Source organism: Electrona antarctica, assembly GCF_951216825.1.
Source record: "Electrona antarctica genome assembly, chromosome: 18".
NCBI classification, from domain to species: Eukaryota; Metazoa; Chordata; class Actinopteri; order Myctophiformes; family Myctophidae; genus Electrona; species Electrona antarctica.
In genome coordinates, this window is record NC_136799.1 from 24490599 (window position 1) to 24513099 (window position 22501).

The window sequence follows — 22501 nt, forward strand, 5'->3', positions numbered from 1 at the left end:
TCATTCATTAACCATTGATGACGGGTTTTCTTTTTTCAGTTTCTCCATAAGGAACTGACCGTTGTCATGGACTCTTGTGCAATAAGGTGTTGATGCAGACAGGGCTGGTTCAGTGGATGTTTTAGGCTGGTTATTGCTAGGACGGTTCACCTCCTGTTGGGGGTTTGTGTGATTGACTTGGGGCAAGTGACAATTAATTGGAATTGCAGAATGTAGCCTACAGCAACTCTAATGAGTACAAGTGGTGCTGCGATTTGGTGTAGTTTGTAGTGCAAAAACTTCATATTCATCTTTTATAATGACTGGTAGATAGAGTTAAGATTTGGGGAACACATATTGGTGGATAATGAAACCTTACCTGAAAGCTGTCAAAGTTGAGTCCAGGCATCGCTGCACAGCAAGAAAGTGATGAGGTGAAGTGCACTGTGATTATGAAAAAGTTAATGTTATTTTAAAAAAAAACATGTCAAATATGCTGAATACACTCTGGTGGTCCACAACTCGATTACAGAATTAATTTTATTAAAAAGAATTTAAGTTCACAGAAAAAAACAAAAACAAAACAGGCTTTTAGAGCATTTAAGGGCAGGTTATGTCAATTGCGCCACGTAAAGAGCCAATTGCCTCTCGTATTTACAGAAGGACTGTCAAACCAGCCAATGGGAAAACTTGTGCATGATTGATTTGACCGACCGACCGACCAACCAGCTTACAGTTGTGACTGTGACATAAATGACCTGACGCAAAGAACCCTGAACCATCCATGAACCTTGAATGTTGAACACAAACAAACCTACTGACCAATCGCACAACACAGCCATACAGATCCACTGCTGTACTGGATATGAACAGATATGAAGTCGGCAATGAATCTGCAGCTGTGTTGTTTGATCGCGTAACCGTGTTTGTAGGTTTGCGATTTACACAATATTGATTTGACCTGGAACATCAGCGGTCTCGTTATTGAACAAGCCTAGTTGGCTGCAACAAATCTGTCAAACGATTACAATCGAACCATACAGCGCTTTAGCTGGTATCCCATAGCAACAGTCTAGGCTTTCTCTAACCTTTAGATATGAGTTACAGAGGGAGGGAGGGTACCGGTATATACTGTATGTAGGCCACAATTTGGCAACGAGATACATATTCAAGAAAGAGCTGTACAAACATCAGACAAAAACAAACAAAAAACACAATTGGATTTAAAACTTTTGTACTAAAGCTACAGAATTCAAAATATGTTTATCTTTTTTTCGTCAACCCCCAACTTTTTATGTTAAAAAGCTGTGATTTGGTGGCATGTGTACAGTATGTATTTCTGAGTTCTGAGGGGGGGGGGCTAAAGGTCTGAAGTTTGGGCTCACTACCTCCGTGTCACACAACTGTCCAATGGCAACACTTGACTTTCTTTGACGTCACGCACAAAATAATTACATCACTTCCTCCACAGCAGTGTAAAACCAATCATTTTTGAGGGTGCGTGTGTGTGTGTGTGTGTGTGTGTGTGTGTGTGTGTGTGTGTGTGTGTGTACACAGCTATCCAACCGTCATAACCAACACAGTATACACGTCACACACCACCACTATCATCATCACCACCACAGACAGATCAGATACAAAACAAACAGAGGGGGGTATAAGAGCAAAGATTTAAAACATTTAATATTGAAATCCTGTCTGGCTTTAACGAAACCCGACGGATGTGAGAGGGACATCAAACAAGGGGTCGTTGGGACGGGACGGGACGGGTACTGTACAGTGCGTTACGCTGCTCTGTGCTGTGTAAAGGAGGAGGGGAAGCGGAACTAACAACTGTACATCTGTGGAACAGGGGACTGTAAAACAGGACGCAAGTGCCCTTCGGCCAACGGCGGTATTAGCCCGAGTGCTAATCGGAACTCTAGCTAAACAGAGCTAAACCGAAGGGATGGGCTAAGGAGGAAGAGAAGGGCTGGAGGAAGGCGTACAAGGAAGCGACCCTCGCTCAGTTTGTGATAGTCATGGTTTAGAATGGGTAAGGTCTTCTTCCGAGGGCTGGACTGGATCTTCTGGCTGGCCTGAAGTGAGACCATCAGCTCGAGGGGGTAAATTCTGACTGATCCCATGTCCTGTTGCTGATACTGCTCTGCGATCGTCCTCCCCCTCAGGTGTGAAATAAAGAGATTCTTCATTGATGTTGATGGGGGTTTCTTTGTCTTAAAAGTTTGATTGGCAGATGGTTCAGAGTAGACAATCCAACCCCCTCCCCCCCCCCCCCCCCCCCCCATCTCAGGTCCTGGTGTCAGGAATGCTGCCTTTCCACCCACCTCAGATCAGAACATGGGCATGGTGAATCCCTGGAATAACAAAGGAAAGGGAATGTCATACACCAACAAATGGCAAATAAGTTCAGGGATAAGGGTAAGGTAAGATATACTATAACCCTTTCTGTCCATACGTTGAATCCCAGAACTTGTAGCTTGTTTTGTAAACAAAACGGCTAAACATGCACAGTACATGAAAACAACGTTTTCCCGTATGTTTGCCGTTTGGTGTAGTGATTTTAAGCGACTTCAGTTACTACAAACGGCATTATGCTACACACGCTTTTCATCAAAATATAAAACATAAAAACGGGTCAAATATCTGTTTGGGGAATTAACCGTTACATTAACTGAGCTCCATACATATTTGAATAACAATACATCCTGTACATTGAAGTTCTGTTTCTTCTAGTCGTCGTATAAGTCTTAGGATTTTGGATGCTCTGCAACTGCAATGCTATAATTGCATCAGTACCACATTGTCAGCCTCTATGAGTACTGTCTTGTTTGTCAGTGCACCCAGATGTTTGGATTACATTCCAAAAAATAAGAAAAACAACAACCAATACATCAAAGTGGGAAAGCACTGCCCAAATACTTGTAGAGTTCACTGTGGTTCTCACACCGCAGGGGTTCCCTGCCAGATCTGCTTTCACTCACCGACTCGTCCTCGATCATCGCCGCAGAGTCGAAGAAGTCCGGTCTCAGCTCCGCCCTCTCACGTCTGTTCCTAGATGGTGGCTGGGAAGGATAAAAGTCAAAAATAGTGAGCAGAGCGAATGAGTGAGCATCGCTTTTGTCCTTTGCAAAGGACTATGATTATTAGTTGAGTTGCGAGGCGAAGTGCGACTACAAAACCATGATAGTACACTACAGTATATAGTTCAATGACTTAACACTGAAGTGAAGATGTTATAGTTTTACAGTGTAGAAAGGCAGGAAACACAAGGTAGAGAGGAAGTACAGAATAGAATACTGAACTTGCTGAAGCACTAAAAGTGCCACAACAGCAGGCTTCCTTTCGTGCTATTTCAGGGGTTGATGGTGGATGGGAAAAGTGATGTCACTGACCAGGTCAATGACCATGGTGTCCTCAAACTCCTCGTTCATGTCCTCCAGTTGACCTCGCGATGACATCATCACATCTTCAAAGATGGGCTCTGCGTCATCCTCCATGAGCCCTCGTCTGGAGAGCAGATGAACAAACACATGTGAATGTTACATACTGATTTATTGCACACCTGTCCGCCATGCCAGCGGGGGTCCCCCCTCGTTGTTCCCTAGGTTTCTTCCTTTTCTTTTTCCACCAAGGTTTCTTTTTGGGGAAAGGAACAAGGAACCCCTTCCTTGTCCAATTGGGGCTCTAAGGACAGCGGGCCGTTTGTTCGGTTTGCCTGTGCCCTTCGAGACAGTAACAGTGATTGAGGGCTATACAAATCAAGTTGAGTTCATTGCCCCCCAGGTGCTGTGTTAATTAATTCCATGAAAGTACAGCATTTTATGCATCATAACTAAATTATTTTTTAAAGATTTTAGTTCTTTAATCAGGGTCATGAACCAGAGATATCGCAATTTACTGAGCCAAGTAAACATAAACACACACACACACACACACACACACACACACACACACACACACACACTTACACAGTCTGTCTGACCCCCTGGTTGCTTCGTGATTTGATGTAGTTCATCCCTGAGCGGTCCTTCCGGTTCACCTCCTCCATCTTCTGCTGGCCCAGCCATGACATCTGCATCTGTGGACTGCACAGCACATCCAACACATCGTATTTTAGTCTAAATTCCCACTGTTCCCGCTGCAAACAACAGGTGATAGTAATACAATTGCAGCTGATTATCATTAAATTAATCACACACATAAAATTATTTTCAAAGCGTTTCAATAAAATGCTGATGAAGGCCAGAAGGGAATATGCGAAAAGTTGTGAAAAATGCAGAATATGCAAAAAGTTGCTAAAACAAAGGCTGGAATTTGCAAAATATGCGAGATGTCTGTGCGATTATGCGCCCTTTTTGAGGAAAAAAAGCCCCCTGCATAATTTGCGCCATTTGGCTGATTATGCGGTAAATTATGCAAACACATCAAAAACGCATTTTTCTGGAGGTTCTAGTTCATGTGTATGTATGTGATTATGTGTATATGTGCACTATACTGACTTGTGTACAAAGTCGTTTTCTGATCCGGGCTCTGAGTCGGGGTCTGGCATGTGTTCTGCCGGTCTGTTCTCTCGGAGCACGGTGGAGGTGAGCTGAGGAGTCTGCAGCGCCCCCGGTGTCTGTAGCGTGTCATTACGCAGCATCCACGAGCCCTCCACGCTACTCTCCTCTGGAAACACACAGAGAAATGTCACGTCAGCAACAACGAAGATGAGTGGGAAATCAATATCTCCACATGCCAGAACAGCATCTGATAGCACCCTTTAGCACCCTTTAGTGGTCATTTACATCCTTGGATTAACTGTCATTTAACCCTATTCTTGGGGGGGGGGGGGGGGAGCTTGTAGACCTGCTATTTCTGAATCTATATAGTTGTGTAGAGCACTGTAGACTGAAAAGAGGAGAGGGCCTACTATAGAGCCCTGGGAGAGTCCTGTCAAATAAGTATAGGGTTTTTAATTGGTAAAGCTGTATACATGCATGTACAGTATGTGTACACGTGAATGAATATAATCCAACCCTCTCTGAGTTTCTTGCACAGCCAAACAAGTGTACAGATAGATACATGGTCTCCCTGCTATACCCTCTATGCGTTTCTTGTGTATTGCCGGCGTCCGGGCCTTCTTGCTGCGCACGGAGCTGGTCTTGCTGCTGGAGCCGGAGGTGACGGACATGCGGTCCGCATCGTCTCCTCCCGTCAGCAGACTGTTCCTGTAGGAGATGAGCGGCAGCCACACGTCCTCCCGCCGCTCCGACATGGACTCCGACATGAACTTCTCCAGGTACGAATGGCTGAGGAGGAGACAGACGCGCCGCCAATAACACATTTATTTGGGGTTTTTTATTTTTAAGTAGATCTGTCAGGGGACCACTTTTGCCGCATTTAAACTTTTTAACAATATACTTTTTGTTTTAACAAAACAAAGCAAAAACATCACTTACACACACACATGCTTGCCATACAAAGTGGCCAGAGTGCTGTGGTACTTACACTGTCTTTTTATCCTGGCGCAGTAGCTTGGAGGAGAATTCACTGAGAACCTCCAGGAAGGCCAGGTTGAGGGGAGGGTACTCTCCACCGCGGGGATTCTGGTACTTAAATGCAAACTCTATTCCGTCCCTGGAAGAGACCACATCAGGGAGAGCAAAAACACACAGAAAGTTCAATATTGGACTTGTCTCAAGAGGGCACCAAAAGCTGACCTGTGTAGTCAGTTTGCTCACACACACACACACACACACACACACACACACACACACACACACACACACACACACACACACACACACACACACACACACACACACACACACACACACACACACACACACACACACACACACACACACACACACACACACACACACACACACACACACACACACACACACACACACACACACACACACACACACACACACACACACACACACACACACACACACACACACACACTCCACTACATCTCAGAGGCAAGTACTATACTTTTACTCCACTACAATTATTTGAAAACTTGAGTTACTAGTTACTTTGTAGATTTTGATTATTATTGCAAAACATACAGTAAACACTTCAGCCCTATATACATTTCGGCCGTTTGTAAATATTATTTTTGACAACTTGGTGATTGGGTTTTGGTACTTTAAGTACATTTTGATGCCAATACTAATATGTTTACTTTTTCCAGTGGTTGAAAGTAACTAAGTATATTTGCTCAAAGTACTGTACTTACTGTAAGTAAGTTAGGATTTGCACTTTACTTGAGTATTTCTAATTTCCAATACTTTTACTTCCATTCTACAAATATTGTACTTTTACTCCACTACAATTATTTGAAAACGTTAGTTACTAGTTACTTTCATTATTATTACAAAACATACATTAAACACTTCAGCCCTATAATAGTCGGCCATTTGAAAATAGCCGATCCACAAGCTCACAAGAGTCACAATGCGTCGCATGCACATGGCACATTCTGCACAATGACTACTTTTACTTTTGGCACTTTGAGTAGATTTTGTACCAGTAAATGCTTTACTTTTTCCCCAGCACACCAGCGGGTCTTACTTGTGCAGAGTGGCCACGGCCTCCCTGGTTTTAATCTGGTCCAGGCCGAAGGTGAGGGCGAAGCGTCGGGCCAGCTCCTTGATGCCCGAGACATGGGACGACGTGCGGTCCAGGGTGGGACCCTGGTCCTGGAGCAGCTCGTTGAACAGCTACCACGCACGCACGCACACACGCACGCACACACACACACACACACACACACACACACACATTCAAGAGCGAATGCACTCAATGAAACACCGACTGGAACAGTGAGTCAAAAGACTCTGTGTTTACATAGTTAACGTAAGTTAACGAAATAACAAAAACAACTTCAACAAACAATTTCATTAACTGAACTAAATCAAAACTATGATAAAAAACAAAAACTTGTGTGTTTACAAAACTAACTAAAAAGAAATTAAATTATAGACAGAATGCCCTTAGTTTTAGTTTTTCAGTACAGTAACAGTAACTGAATATATATTTTTAAATTGCATCTTTTGTTGAGTTTTCATTACACAATAGGGCTACTTACTTTGACCTTTTTGAATCCTGCACCTGACAAATAACCCAAAGTATGAAAAAACCTAAAACTAACACTAAAACTAACACTAAAAATAAAAAACTAAACTAAAACTAAGTGTTGTCACAAAAATAAAAACTAGCCCCAACTACTAAAACTAACTGAATTAGAAAAATAATTGTCAAAACTAACTAAAACTGAACTACAATGAAAAATCCCAAACTATTATAACCTTGGTTTACACAAGCACAGTACAGTCCAGTCCTTACCTGCTGCAGACTGAGGATGAGTGTCTTGGCACACAGGATCTTGTCTGTCTGTCTGGTCTTACTGAGCGTCTCCTTGATGATGTCTCCATAGTCGTTATAATACTGAAGGAAGGTATTAAAAGAAGAGCGAGCTGTCAGTTCAACTGTTCAATCTCATTTCATCTGATGGCTAACTCTTTTGAAGCTTGTTTACTTCTACTGCCTGCTCAACCAAAGTTGCTGGGAAATGTGATCATTAGCAATAAATCAGGGACGAGATAAATCAGATCTGTAAAAGTGACTGTAACACCACCCAAATAGAAGAAAGTCCTTGAACCTATTTTTGAGGGGCGCTAGCCCCTCCTATACACAGGTTTAATGTTTGTCTTTAGTTCAATGTTTGTTTTGTAAACGCCATTGACAATGAAGGGAACATTTACGTCATAATGTTCCATTTACACCATATTGTCTCTTTATTGTTAATGGCATTTAATGTTTGTGTTTGTGCCGGTTGTTTTACATCACCATTACATCACCTAATCAACATGAGTTAGACTTTAATATATGAGCGCCCCGCACTTCACATGGGTGTGATTTTATACTTTGATCCGCCATTATTACTACTTTTGGAATTGTCCTAATTCTTTTTTTTCCAAAACTGTCTCCTATAATGACATGCCCAAAATAGGGAGGCCAGGTTAGGCCAGGTTTAAACTGGTGAACAGCATACGGTGCTCAGTAGTGCCGATCATGTTTGAAAAACAATGTGGTATGTGGCATCCCCCGTGTCCCCTACTAGGGTAGGTAGGTACCCTCACATGATCCCCCGTGTCCCCTACTAGGGTAGGTAGGTACCCTCACATGATCCCCCGTGTCCCCTACTAGGGTAGGTAGGTACCCTCACAAGATCCCCCGTGTCCCCTACTAGGGTAGGTAGGTACCCTCACAAAAAACATGCAGCAATGCTGGTCTCTAAACTGCCTCCCCATGGCCACCCGGAGCGCCTGATGGAGAGGAAAGGAACTGGTTGGAATAACGTGTTCCTTCCACGCGCTACGTTCAACCGGTGAACTCCTCATGCATTGAAGGAAGCATGAGGTCAGTCCGTTGCTCTCCCCAGGTTGGCGGAGGGAGTGTAGAGCCCAGGATTACATTAGATAATTGACACTGGGTGAAAAAATTGTGGGATAAAAAAGAAGAGAAAACAAAAAGAAAAACAATGTGGTAAGTAGAAGACTAGGACAGCCACCTTCATGTAGTGCTTGAAGATGTCTGCTGCAGCGGGCATGTCCACGATATCGTAGATGATGAGTTTACTGAAGGATGCCAGTAAGTTCCTCCTCTTGTGGAGAGCCTCAATCTTATTGGCCTCATCCTCCTCGTCTCCCTCTGTAGACAGAAGGATGGAGGGGAAAGAACATTGTCAAAGGAGGGAAGAGAGAAGAAACGTACTGTAGTTTTGTTGTATTCCAGTTGTAACTATATCTTAACTTTCTTTCAGGTGGTGCTTCTTCCTCTCTCTCTCTCCCTCAGCCTCTGTAAGCTGAGTCCCAAACTATCGTAACTAGGCTAGCAATAGCCTGGTCCCAAAGGCAACAAACTACAGACTTTATCTGGGTTGTGGATGTTCTGGCCTAAGCTTTCCTCCAGGGGTAGAAACACGACATGATATTACATAATCTGTGCACCAAGCTAACAAAATCTGCCATTTACTACAAACGAACCACAAGTCTATTCGATTTATTCTCTCACCCATGCTCTGATTCTCGTCATCCTGGTCGATGAAGACGTGGTCCAGGACAAAGGTGAGGAGTTCATTCTGCAGCGTGCTGTCCGGGTTGAAGACCAGCGGCTGGAGGCCTTCTCGGCCCCCAGACACCAGCTGGTGACTGAAGATCATCAGCAGGTCACACAGCAACATGAACGCCTACAGAGTGAGGCGAAGGAAAACATGGATTACAGAGTGTATGTTTGCGTGTGTGTGTGTGTGTGTGTGTGTGTGTGTGTGTGTGTGTGTGTGTGTGTGTGTGTGTGTGTGTGTGTGTGTGTGTGTGTGTGTGTGCGCACGCGGGAAAAAGAACACAATATATTCACGTAACTGCATGCACAGCTCGAGTGCCTAGAGATAGGAACAACAAGGATGATCACCGTCATTATAAAAACAACCTATGCCATTTGTTGGATATTCTTTCTAAAAGGTTATTTTCCCACACATTTATGCTTTAGTGAGACAGCAGAGAGGAGACAAAAGAGCATACAGCTTCTACAATTAAGAACAGCTGTCAGGATCACCTACATCACTTCATTGGCCAAGGAAGTTCACACTAATCAATAGACCTTTTTTCAAGGCATCCATATTGGCATGAAATAATAGGGTAAACACAGGTTACCAATGACACCTATTAAGGTTCTGTTCTAGGTTGTGTAGCAGAGCCTTTCCAATGAGCCAACATACGCAATAGCAGTTCCCTGACTGTCTGGCCTGAAAGGAATGGAACCTACTATCAATAATAACACCTGTGTTCACCCTACTACTACTGCTGTGTTAGCGATTTGCTCAGAAAGTGGGAGAAAACGCCCCACAGTTCCAACTATGGGATTGAAAAACTAAATCACAGTGCAAAGCAGTTGAAAGGAGGATTTTCCAACCTCCATAAGTCGGACTCCAGGATCGCTGTCCTTGGTGGATCTTCTGCCATCCACATTTCGGATTTAATTTGTGCCTTTGTACCGCGACGCTGGTGCCATATATAAGCTTCTGACGAAAGGTAAACAGTGTGTGCTTGTTCCAATGTGTAGCGAGTGTGTGGGGGGGCTGGCAAACTCTGTCTTTTAAAGTGAACGCGTATGGTGGCACTGGGAACTGGGGTTTATGCTAACAGCTAGCCAAAATTATAGAGTTAAACATCTGGCACAGTCTACACAATTAGAGAACGTAGAATAATTATTTTGATCAACATTATTAATAATAAATTAAATAAATTTAAACATGCATTCCATAGAAGTTCATACATTTTAGAAAAATCTAAGAAATTCCATAAATAAAAAAATAAATAAAAAAAACGAAATCAAATTTCTCTTTTAGGTCTTCGAGCTAAAATGGTTGGGAACCACTGACCTCATCAGAGACCTTAAACATGACAGCAGCTGAGACGAGATGTGACGTGTTACCTGTTCTTTAACCGGAGTGTTGACGTTGGACAGACACTGCTGACACACAGCCAGGAATGACTTCACCACTCTTCTGAGAGCAATCAGGTCATCCTACACGCATGCACACACACACACACACACACACACGCACACAGTGAGAAAATGTCAATTTAGCAGATTCAATTTGTAAACACTTTCACTTATGCCGGCTAAATGCTTTAATGTGGCACTGGATAACTGGATCATTCCAAATTACACAACCACAATGTTAATGATTGTAATTCTAAAGCGCTTGCCCTAACTTAATGAGGGAAATCAATAACATCTCTGTTGTTGCCAGTTGGCTCCGAGTGACTCAGAGAGTCTCTGGTACATTGACTAATGATGATGGAGTTTTACTTGGGGGATTTAAAAACAGATGTGTGGTTGCCCCAGAGAACAACATATGAAAACACTATACATTTAATATAATGGTATCTTAACTTGTGTCGACAGAATATGTGGATCTTCAACACTCCAACACTTTTTGAGTGGTGCAACCACTCCTATAGACAGCTATGTGTGTGGCTGGGTCCCTTGGTCTGTCCCTGTGTCCCTGGCTGTGTCCGAGCACGAAAATAGCATTATAGCGTTTGTTCACCACCAAGTGTCACTGTTGCACTGCCTAACACACAGACACACAGGCCAGGGAGGAGGGTTTGTACAGTACAGTACAGTACAGTACAGTACAGTACAGTACAGTACAGTACAGTACAGTACAGTACAGTACAGTACAGTACAGTACAGTACAGCACCACTCACTTTAAAAACATATTTAAATTTTCAATTGAATAAACAAACAAAAACTTGGGCTAAAATGCCAATGTGGACTGCACCTGACTTGAGCCCTTAACTCCCTGAACCCTTAAAGGACAACTTTAGTTTTTTTCAACCAAGGTTCATGTTTTAGGTTGTTATTAGAGAAAGTAAAAGATGAGTGTTATTTTTTTTCATTTGCTGCTTTCTTTCGTTTTAGGGATTTTAGCTGTTTTTGATAGGGGGGGCGGGGGCATTCGAGCTAGACCCCAAGAAATTACATCTGGCCACAAAAGATCACAGGATCTACTGACTGTGAACGTAGCCTACTGGGGGGAAGCCTGTGACACTGTGTGTCATAGGCTCAATATGTCAGTTTGACACATTCAGTAGATCCCGTGATCTTTTGTGGCCAGATGTAATTTATTGGGGTCTAGCAGGACTATAGTGAATAATAAAAAAATAAATCGCTATAACATTTTGTAAATAAATACAAATTTAGCCCCATGCTCGAATTCCCCTGCCCCCCCGTCAAAAACAGCTAAAATCCCTAAAACGAAAGAAAGCAGCAAATGAAAAAATAATTATACTTTATCTAATAACAACCTAAAACCTGAACCTTGGTTGAAAAAAACTAACTAACTAACTAACAATGCAGGACATCAATATGTTTTAAAACAGTACGTTTTATGAATGAAATGCATGTTTCTTGTGCATTTCCAGGAAATTCAAAAGTAACTAGTAATAGCAGATAAATTATGCATGTAAAAAAATAAAATAATAATCTCAGTTTAGTTACTCAAATTGTATAGTTGGGGGGGGGGGGGGGGGGGGGGGGGACTTTGTTACTGATCACCACAATGCGATTTGTACAGCTTCATTAAGCTTCATTAATAAACTGCACGCCTATTAACTTACTATGATAGGTTACTACTTGCTGCCCTCTAGCGGTCAAAAAGGGCTTATTGCAGCTGTAACTGATGCAGAATAGAGGTAATATTATCACAGCTGGGCTGGATGTTATGTTATCAGTGTGTCCTGAATGATATTTTGAATTTCAATCTCTGACTTGGGACTTTTAGTACCAAAGACAAAAGACATGTGTCTGTTTCGCCAGCTGAAAGCTGTACATCAATTATATCACCGTTTTGGCCGTTCCATACCACAGAAACATCAAAGAGCCTCCTGGCAACAAGACTCACAACAAACCACACTAGACAAAAAGAGGTCCCGAGTGAGTGAGTGTGTGTGTGTGTGTGTGTGTGTGTGTTTGTGTGTGTCCGCACGGCCGTGCACCAGACAGATCCTGCACCTTGCTGGGGGCTCCATCTGTGATCTTGACCAGCTGCCAGAGGATGGAGTAATGGGAACACTGAAGGGCCTGGACGGCTATCTGCTCTGGCATGGAGCCCTGCTCGATGCCCGCCTTCAGTAGCCGGTAGCAGTTTCCAAACAGGTCCCACCGCGTCAGGTCATGGGCACTGAGACAACGGGAGGAGAAGGTGTCACTTCCAATTGTACATTTTAAAATATTTGTCTGAGTTCACGAATGGATGGACACGTGTCTATCTTAAGCGTCATTTATGCTTTGTTGGATCTGTCATATATCGTATTATATGGAAGAGAGACATTTGTATTCTATTCGACTATTAATGTATTCAATTGTATTTAAATTGTACTGTATCTCGATGCAAATGAGGGTAACCTCAATGTCCCTTTGAGAATAAATAAAGGTTTGAATTGAATGTATGAATGAACATAATTACTTCAACAACTTAAATGTAGTAAAGATTGAAAACGATTTCATTTTTTCTACAGGTAGACTCTTTTGAACGATATCTGCAGCCTTCAATCACCGCAGCAGGCTTTACATTCAAACAAAGAATATAAAATAAAATACTGTTTTCAATATTGATACCAATATCGGCCTTAATTGTGCATCCCTCATTTTATCATGTGTGTACTCTGAGTATGTTAATACAATATACAGTAACTAACACAAATGCTTGCTCTTCCATTGCGTTTAGGCGCCCAAAACCCAAACACAATATCTCCCCAGTTCATGGATTTCAATCCCAGTTAGGACATAAATCTTAGATTGCAGCTTTAAACCATTTTCAAGATCTGAGAGGGGTGGATGTGAGGACGTGTGGGTGGATGGATGAATAAGAGGGTTAAATAGAGAGGCAATGAGAGACTGACTTGTGGAAGGCCGTAAGTCTCTTGAGTGTAGACAGAACATTGTAGATGTCATCATCATCCGCCTCCTCAGCCTGATGCAAGACACAGAAACACCAGTTACATATATTACACACACACACACACACACACACACACACACACACACACACACACACACACACACTTGTTAGAAAGATACAATTCATTGAATCCTAATGCAAACCCTTCATTCCAAACCACTTTGGGCATGCCAGTAGCTGACTGGATATTCCGTCAAAAACACCTTTGCAATGCCTGAGTTGCACATCATTTCAAATAGGGTGACAGTGGCTCATGAGGTAGAACGGTGGTGTTCTTGAGCAAAACACTGAAGGTTGGAGCCTTGTATGGTTGCTGTCAGTGTGTGAAGAGTTGAATGTGAGGAATACATTGTAACATTCTTTGAGGGGTTGGAAGACTAGAAAAGCTCTTTCTAAAACGGTTAGTCCCAATCCTTGAGTCAGTTTGGCTGATTTCCGTTTAACAGAGGCACTAAAAGAGACCTTTTATATCAATCACAGGTGCGTGAAGTTTCTACAGTGATCCAATCAGTGTAACTGTAACTGAGAAAAGGAAGGGGAGAGCTTGTTTTCTTTAGAAGCCTTTTAAGAAACACCCGCGTAGGACTGTGAGCAATCTGAGATCGGAAAATAACAGAAAAACAGCTACCCCTGTTTTTCCTCGAAATTCAACAATCTGTCTTGAGAGACTAGACTGTGAGTGACTGAGGGGCTTCGGCTTGTAAGGGGCTTCGGCTTGTAAGGAAAACAAGTGCTCCCCATCCCTCGCAAACCATCTGTGATGGAAGTCAAAGGAGCAGGCTAGCAGTTTACACAGGATGTTCATAGACATAGTAGCTAAATAGGTCTTTAAAAAATTATGAATTTCTATCAAATGAGATTGAGCTAACAGTTAAGTTTTGTTTCTCTATGTGTATGAAAGTTGACGTCTAACACGCAGCCTAGCTGGACTGGCTGAGTAAACAGGCATTTTATTTATCTGTCAGGAAGACACTTCCTGGTTGCCGTGAACTACTTTCTTCTAGAAGTTGTTCTTGTAGTGAATGATTAAGAACCGTTTTAATTGGGACGTGTCTATGATTTTCATGTTGCCATATTTGTAACCATTTTGGAAAAGCAATAAGCCATGGAAGGTCTCAGTTTACCTCTATTTTATAATGGCTGCGAGGGTGCGGTGGCACTACACCTCTCAGCCATTATTAATATGAAGGCAGTCCATTTACCATAATGTACAGTATATAAAAAAAGAAAATAACCACATTTCACCCCCACTCTAAAACAACCCACAAAAGTATTTCCTCAATAGACACTAAACAGATCAAACACACAACTTCACCTCACCCCCTTCCTCTCTGTCTCTCTCTCCACCCCCACCCATAATCGTCAATCGTTTCCATGTTGAAAAATGCCCATACATTTTTACACAAGTATAAAATTATTACATTTGTCAGTAATTTCTTTGTATATTCAAGTCATTTGTCATATCTGCCCAGTGCTATTTCTGATTATGAAGCCTAAAGCTCAAACCGCACCAATGATTCGCCATGCAACTCCTTGCAACCATTATCCCCCAATGGCAGTTGCAAGGAGTTGCATTGGTGTGGTTGAACTGTTTTATTGCAAGGAGTTGCAACTGGTGTGGTTTGGGTTTAAAAGCCAAACAGAAGTTTTAATTCTATTCATAATGTTCTGATGTTCGATGCCAAAAAACACAATTAAATCGTCAATCGCAATCATTTGTGTGAAAATGATTCGCCAATTTGTAATGGTGATCATGGTGTCTCTCTCTCCCTCCCCCCCATGGTACCTCCTGCAGCAGCTCCTCCACAGAGTGCGTGAAGCGGTCGACCATCTCGTCGATGAGCTGCGAGCGGGCGATGTCCACGCGGTTCATGATGGTGTACTCCTCGGAGCAGAGGATGCTGTAGGTCTTGCTGCAGGCCTCCAGCACGTCCGCCTCGATGTGCTTCTCCACCACCAGGCGGATCTGCTTCAGCAGGGCATCCAGGTGCTTCTCCATGCGCCCGGCACTGTACACGTCCAGGTCAAAGAACGTCGGGATCTGCAGCAGGTTGGCCACCTTCTCCGAGTCCGCCTGGTACTGCACGGAGGAGGGCAGGACAGATAGCGAGATGGTTAAACCCCATTTAGACCTGCGGGCGCATCTGTGTCGCTTAACCACTTTAACCGAGATAAAGCAGATCTAAAAATCTGCATTTTTTATCATGAAAATGTGTGCAAATCTTTGAATTAGAGATGCACAATATAATCTGTAGTGTAATCAGAATCGGCCATATCAATACCATATCAATACCATATCAATACCATATCGGTACCAGATTGGTCTCAAAAGCAGCTTGAAAATCTATTATCTTCAGTGAGCGACACAACCGATGCAACTCATGCAACAAAGCATAAATTACGCGTGACAGCAATAGAGAAATGCCGATGTCATGGATCTAATCTCACTGGTGTTCCACTTAACCGTATGTTTGTTCAATCAGTCAAAAAGCCAAATACAATTAAGCCGACTTTTAGCCAGCAGGCTTATTCGACAGCGATACGCCAACCAGTCAGTCAATATGTCACACCTCATAGTTCATCCAAATGTACAGTTGTAAAACATCAATCAATCAACCAATTAGCCCACCAATCCATCAAGCAGCCAGCCAATTGATCAGAGCCACTGGAAGCCACAGTATGTTCAGTAGAGGCCCTGTGTTGCTTGCTCTGTGTTGGCCCAAGAGGGTCTCACCACTGGAAGCCAGAGTATGCTCAGTAGAGGCCCTGTGTTGCTTGCTGTGTTGGCCCAAGAGGGTCTCACCACTGGAAGCCAGAGTATGTTCAGTAGAGGCCCTGTGTTGCTTGCTGTGTGTTGGCCCAAGAGGGTCTCACCACTGGAAGCCAGAGTATGTTCAGTAGAGGCCCTGTGTTGCTTGCTCTGTGTTGGCCCAAGAGGGTCTCACCACTGGAAGCCAGAGTATGCTCAGTAGAGCAGTGGTTCCCAAACCTTTTCATGTCAAGGACCCCAAAATTCCCGCGGACCCCCATTTGATAAGATATGCCAGGGACCCCCATAAGAGAAGATTTTTATGGCTCTAGCAGAGATTCTCAACCAGTTTAATTTCAAGGACCCCCAGTTTGACATGCTTTAGTCTACGGACCACCATTTAATGGCATTTCTATCTCTGGAACCCCCAATTTGTATTGTAAAATCAATGTTAATTTAACAGACCCAAAATGGTCCATTTGGTTCCAAACTATCATTTAGCTGGGGACTCCCTGGAACTCCCTCAAGGACCCCACTTTGGGAACCACTGCAGTAGAGGCCCTGTGTTGCTCACTCTGCGTTAGCCCAAGAGGGTCTCACCACTGGAAGCCACAGTATGCTCAGTAGAGACCCTGTGTTGCTTGCTGTGTGTTAGTCCAAGAGGGACTCACCACTGGAAGCCACAGTATGCTCAGTAGAGACCCTGTGTTGCTCGCTCTGTGTTAGTCCAAGAGGGACTCACCTTGGAAAGCAGCATGGGCAGAGCCATGATGAAGTGTTCCGTTAGCTTGTTCTTATCATCTATCTGGGTCTTCCTCTCCTTTGCCGTCAGGACCTGAGGGGCAACAGTCACACAAGTTAAACTCATTTAGACCCGAGGACGCATCTGTGTCACCTTATAGCTTTTTAATCTCATTAGAAATGTCTATGGTGCGTGCGTGCGTGTGTGTGTGCAACCTACTCTCTTGCCGGTGCCCCTGCCCACAGGGGGATGGGCCTCAGCTGCCTGTCGTATGGTACACACTGTCAGCTCTATCAGGGCACTCTCCTGTCTGTCTGACAACACTGTAGAGATTAGAAGGAGAGAAGTGAAAAATAGGCAGCGGGCAAGGAAACATTTGAAGAGAAAGAGTGCAAGACAAGGTTTCAAGGATTCAGAATTCATTACATCATCTCTGGATTTCAAATAAGACGTTTAAGTTTTACATATAGAGAGTATGCGCATGCTTAAAGTGAATGGCACATCGAGTGGCAAATCGAGTGGCAAAGCAACAGGCACAGTGAGTTTAACATTGTTTAATGTTGTTTAATGCAATCAGATAAGAATTTTCTGTGGATGTATGGGCTGTCAAGGCCAGAAAGTATTTTTTTGCCACTCAGTAGGCGTTCCTGCATAATTTCCTGGTTTGATGATGATGTCACACGCATACCCTCTATAGTTTCAGCCTGAAGAACTGCGATGCCTGTGTGTGTGTGAATGCATTTGTGTGTGTGTGTGTGTGTGTACACGCGTGCGTGTATGTGTGTGTACACATGTGCACATCTTACCCTCCTCTCCTTGTACAGGCTCCTCTAGCAGGAGTTCAGTCATACACTCCCAGTCTTTCAGGAGTTCCTGAGAACTCTCCCACAATGAGTCCACCAGGTAGGCTGCATGTTCATGGAGCTACACACACACACACGCACACGCACACACACACACGCACACACACACACACACACACACACACACACACACACACACACACACATGCACACACAGATCAACATATGGAATTAATTCTGTACTGGCCATATATGTCTTGAGTGTACAGGGTTTGATGAGGTCAGATTAACTAAGGAATGTCAAAACAGGTCAGCTCCATATATGGAGATCTAAGGGTGGCAGCAGGGGCAGTGTCTTGAGTGTACAGGGTTTGATGAGGGCCCAGATAACTCTGAGAACTCTAGTTTTCGCTCAGGAGTAGTAGTTCTGGCAAGGAGGTTCGCAGAGGGGAGGGTAGCTTAGCGGGAAGCTAACAAGAGCTAACGCGGGGCGTCCTTTTCTAGGAACTGTGCTAAGTTACAAGTAGCTTAGCTTTAGCAGGCTTGGGGCTAGTCTGTATGCGGTATGCTGGCCGTCCGGCTAGTAACTAGCGTAGCTAAAGCTAGAGGATAATCTCAAAGTCAGGAGCTCACCAGCGGTGCAGTTGTGGAACCAGAATCTGCTCCTGTCCTAGAAACTCAAACACGCTGAAGTCAAGGCTTTGTAGAAATGCATGTGATCTTCATGAGAAGTTACACAAAAGTGAAGACTAATTGGTTGGGTGGCACCTTTTACCACCCTTAGCCCGGTGGGTGGGTCAAGGTGTCCTCAGACCCTCAGACCCAGCCAATCAATTGCCTGTCAGTGTATAAAAGGCTTCTGTGATCACGTCAGAAGACGCAATCTTCATTGCAAGCTTCCTCGTGCAGTTAATTTAAATTAACTCTAGTTTTCGCCAGCTGCCAGGCGCGGCTGCACTAATAACTTTGGGGCGGGCCCGTCTAGAGTTTGAATGGACAGGTATCAGTCAAAAGGGAGACATCGAAGAGGAAGGACGGGTGGGGACGGATCAACCTATGAAACCTATGAAAACAGGTTAGCTCCATATATGGAGATGTTGGCGTGATGTCACAAGGTGTGACCATATATGGAGGCGTGGTGTCACGAGGCGTGACCATATATGGAGGTGTGACACACGGAAATGCAGGTTTTCATTAGTAAATGCGACCTATGGTCACAAATACATTTAGTACTTACGTGTGCTGGTTTGGAGGTGCAATCTTTATGACTAAGTGGAGTACCAAGCACTTGTTAGGAAGGAATACTGATAATGAAAATCACACTTGTGTGAAGTGAGGGGTGTCTGATGCATTTATATTGATCCACATGACGTCACATGACTTTTACTTCTGTAAACAAACATTAAAAGTCCATAGATTTAGCTGCCATATGACATAATTTCAAAAGCCAAACGTCAAAGTCTAATATAGTCGTGAAATATATATATATATATAGTGTGTGTGTGTGTGTGTGTGTGTGTGTGTTTGTTTGTGTTAGTGTACCTCGCTCTCTAGAAAAAAGAGCACCAGCATGCGGATGAGGTTTCCATTGGGACTGCTCCTCCCCCTGCGCTTAGCCAGAGCTTCCTCCGCCAGCGGGTCATGTCGACTGAACAGCCTGATCAGAGGGAGAGAGGAGGACGACAGACATTGAGAGAAGGGTTGAGAACGACTGCAGAAACTGTGTGGGCTTGCTGAAAACCCGCAATGTATATGATGTACAGTAGAAAATTAATTAAAGCTGAAGAAGGTTTAAAAAATAACAAAAATGGACCATTGGTCCGGCGCCGTGACGATGGATGGTGACGTATTCACTGCCACCCCAGAAAGCGGAAGAGGTTTGAATACGTTGCTATAGCAACCACAGATAGCACCTTGTGTGTGAACCTAGAAAGATCTGACCCTTCCTCATGCAAAAACGTTTACAAAATAATAAAATGTACGAAGAAAAATACAAGCATAAATAACTGCATTAAAGCCGAACATGTTGAAGTTTTAACTAGATTTCTAGCACAAAGTATGTGGAAGTAGTTGGATGCCAAGTAGTAGAGAACAGTGTGTGCTCGCTGGAGCGAACCCACAATGAGAAGGGAGAGGGAGGGAAAGAGAGGGGGGGCTAATGGAGAGAGATGGATAGATGAGAGATTTAAGAGGGAGATGGAGAACCGGAAGCAAGAGAGAATGCAGAAAGAGACAAAAAGACGAATGAGAAATTAGATTGAAACACATGATTTGGACAAAGTCTTTTTCCGAGATGGACTCACTTCCTGTGCAGGAACTCCCCAGCAGCTACGGCCACTGGTCTGTGGGCGGAGTAAACCAGGTGGTACACATTCTCACAGTCTTCATTGGACAAGGCATCTTCGCTGCCCCTGGAACAGCCAATCGGAAATCGTTTAGCTAAACTTCTCGATACATCACGATACCATTCCCTGCCAGTATCTCGGTAAACATTAAAAAAAGAAAAACGAAAGAAAATAACAAAAAGACTGTCTGGTGCAACGACAACAATAAAGGTGAAATACTGAAGGTAAGTAATAGTATATGGAGTCAAACTGCCACGTCCAGCTATATCTATATTTTACTTATTTTAATTTTATTTGGGCCAGTTTGCCATGAAATTTGTTCTGCCTATGGGAGAAGCCTATTGATTTACATGATCCCATAACCTTTCCTCAAGTCTAGTGACAACATCAGACCAAACTTTACATTTTCAAATAAGAGCATCAATTATTCAGCTCCTTTGCTGCCATCAGCCCAAATGTTCAAATGAGCAAATTAGGCCTTGGTGGAAGTGAGAAAATATCTTGCTGCATATTGTCTCTGTCGTGAGGAAGCCTCATATGTCCACAACTGTTCAAATTAAAAAATAGCAAAAGTAGCAGATCTACAAGCTTTGGCTAAACGTGTCGCTTCGCACTGCGTTTCGAGCTTGTATATCTGCTACTTTTTATACTTTAGTGAGACCTGTTAGTACAGTGGTAACCAAACCCTTTAGCCCGTGACTCTAAACCAGTGAAAATAGCCGATCTACAAGCTCATAGCGCGTCGCTTCGCGCCACGTTGTGTGCTTGTAGATCGGCTATTTTCACTACTTGTTAAATATTTGTTCTAATTTTTATGGAATTTCTTCATGAAATTACTGAAAAAACAATGTTTTTTGAAAATGTTTTGAAATAATAATAATTAAAAGCTAAATGTAGGAAACCACATAATGTGTCCGCGACCCACAAATGGGTCTAGTATGATGATCACCTAGTGTATTCATTTACCAAAAAACAAAAACAAAATATATGAAAATATGGAGATAAGAGTTTCGATATGAACAGTTCCCAACAGTGTTCAGAGTTCAGACTAAAGGAAGCAACACACTGGAGGATAAGTGTGACCAGTCTGATGTGTGTGTGTGTGTGTGTGTGTGTGTGTGTGTGTGTAACTCACTGGAGGATAAGTGTGACCAGTCTGATGTGTGTGTGTGTGTGTGTGTGTGTGTGTAACTCACTGGAGGATAAGTGTGACCAGTCTGATGTAAGAGTGTGTGTGTGTGTGTGTGTGTGTGTGTGTGTGTGTGTGTAACTCACTGGAGGATAAGTGTGACCAGTCTGATGTAAGAGTGAGTGTGTGTGTGTGTGTGTGTGTGTGTGTGTGTGTGTGTGTGTGTGTGTGTGTGTGTGTGTAACTCACTGGAGGATAAGTGTGACCAGTCTGATGTAAGAGCGTGTGTGTGTGTGTGTGTGTGTGTGTGTGTGTGTGTAACTCACTGGAGGATAAGTGTGACCAGTCTGATGGCCTCCACAGCCACATCGTACTCCTTATCCAGGGTCATGGATACTATACGGTCCTGTCCCACAAAACAAAGGTACATGTGTTCTTATTAGATCATTTAGAAATCATTAACGGTACCGGCTTACCGATTATGGAATAATATTAAGTATTAAAACCATGGGAAGTTGCACAACACTCCTTAGTTTAGCTTTTAATTAATTCATTAATTATTTTTTAATTCATTTTATTTATTATATTCTTCCTTTCTTCTCAAAATGTGTAATTAATATACCTTCAAATGCCTTTAATGTCTTACAGTCTTAAGTAAAATAAAAACCCTTTGAATTGCCTGTGTGTGAAATGTGCGATGAAAAAAATTAATTAGCCTTGCCTGTGACATTAAACAAAGGAGTGTGTGACCATTTTAATGTAATTTTAGTGGTTGTTAAGTGGTGAACTGCGCATTCTGCATACCGTAAATATGTTTAGTGTGTGGTTATAAAATGCTTTGTTTATTGAATTCCATTGCGTTATCTCGGAAAATTAAACAGCATCATGTGTGGCGCTCTACCTTGAAGCGGTTGGTGAAGAGCTCCAGTTTGGGGAACAGTTCTCGGTTGGTGTAAAGGTTCTGCAAAGCCTTCAGGCACTTCAGACGCACCTCTCCTTGCTGTATGGAGAAACAGAGGGACACAACAAATGTTTTATCTCCATTGCTTGAGAAAGTGTGTAGATGTTTCTGTTGAATTAGTTTCACACTAACTAAATGAGCTTGTCATTTCTATATAATACGCTCTCTGGAGCAATTCCTGGTAAGAATAAAATATATTATATATAAAAATCATGGAACACGTAAGAAATCCCCTCAACTTCAGGCCCCCACTACTAAATT

At 43.1% G+C, this 22501-nt stretch overlaps 1 protein-coding gene across 1 annotated transcript in view; it reads right to left on the minus strand.

Moving 5' to 3' along the window:
* Positions 1-501: 501 nt before the first annotated feature.
* Positions 502-22501, minus strand: part of stag1a (STAG1 cohesin complex component a) — a 73017-nt gene continuing 51017 nt past the window's right edge. Inside the window, exons 11-32 of the mRNA XM_079528720.1 lie at positions 22181-22279; positions 21606-21685; positions 20109-20216; positions 19348-19462; positions 17809-17926; positions 17222-17325; positions 17003-17095; positions 15298-15591; positions 13453-13523; positions 12563-12731; positions 10474-10566; positions 9055-9229; positions 8552-8691; positions 7324-7425; positions 6550-6698; positions 5473-5601; positions 5065-5273; positions 4482-4650; positions 3951-4067; positions 3375-3489; positions 2964-3044; positions 502-2336 (exon numbers count right to left, since the gene is read on the minus strand). Of these exons, the coding sequence (XP_079384846.1) occupies positions 2313-2336; positions 2964-3044; positions 3375-3489; positions 3951-4067; positions 4482-4650; positions 5065-5273; positions 5473-5601; positions 6550-6698; positions 7324-7425; positions 8552-8691; positions 9055-9229; positions 10474-10566; positions 12563-12731; positions 13453-13523; positions 15298-15591; positions 17003-17095; positions 17222-17325; positions 17809-17926; positions 19348-19462; positions 20109-20216; positions 21606-21685; positions 22181-22279 (2754 nt within the window). The 3' untranslated portion in view covers positions 502-2312. The remainder of the gene's footprint in view (positions 2337-2963; positions 3045-3374; positions 3490-3950; positions 4068-4481; positions 4651-5064; positions 5274-5472; positions 5602-6549; positions 6699-7323; positions 7426-8551; positions 8692-9054; positions 9230-10473; positions 10567-12562; positions 12732-13452; positions 13524-15297; positions 15592-17002; positions 17096-17221; positions 17326-17808; positions 17927-19347; positions 19463-20108; positions 20217-21605; positions 21686-22180; positions 22280-22501) is intronic.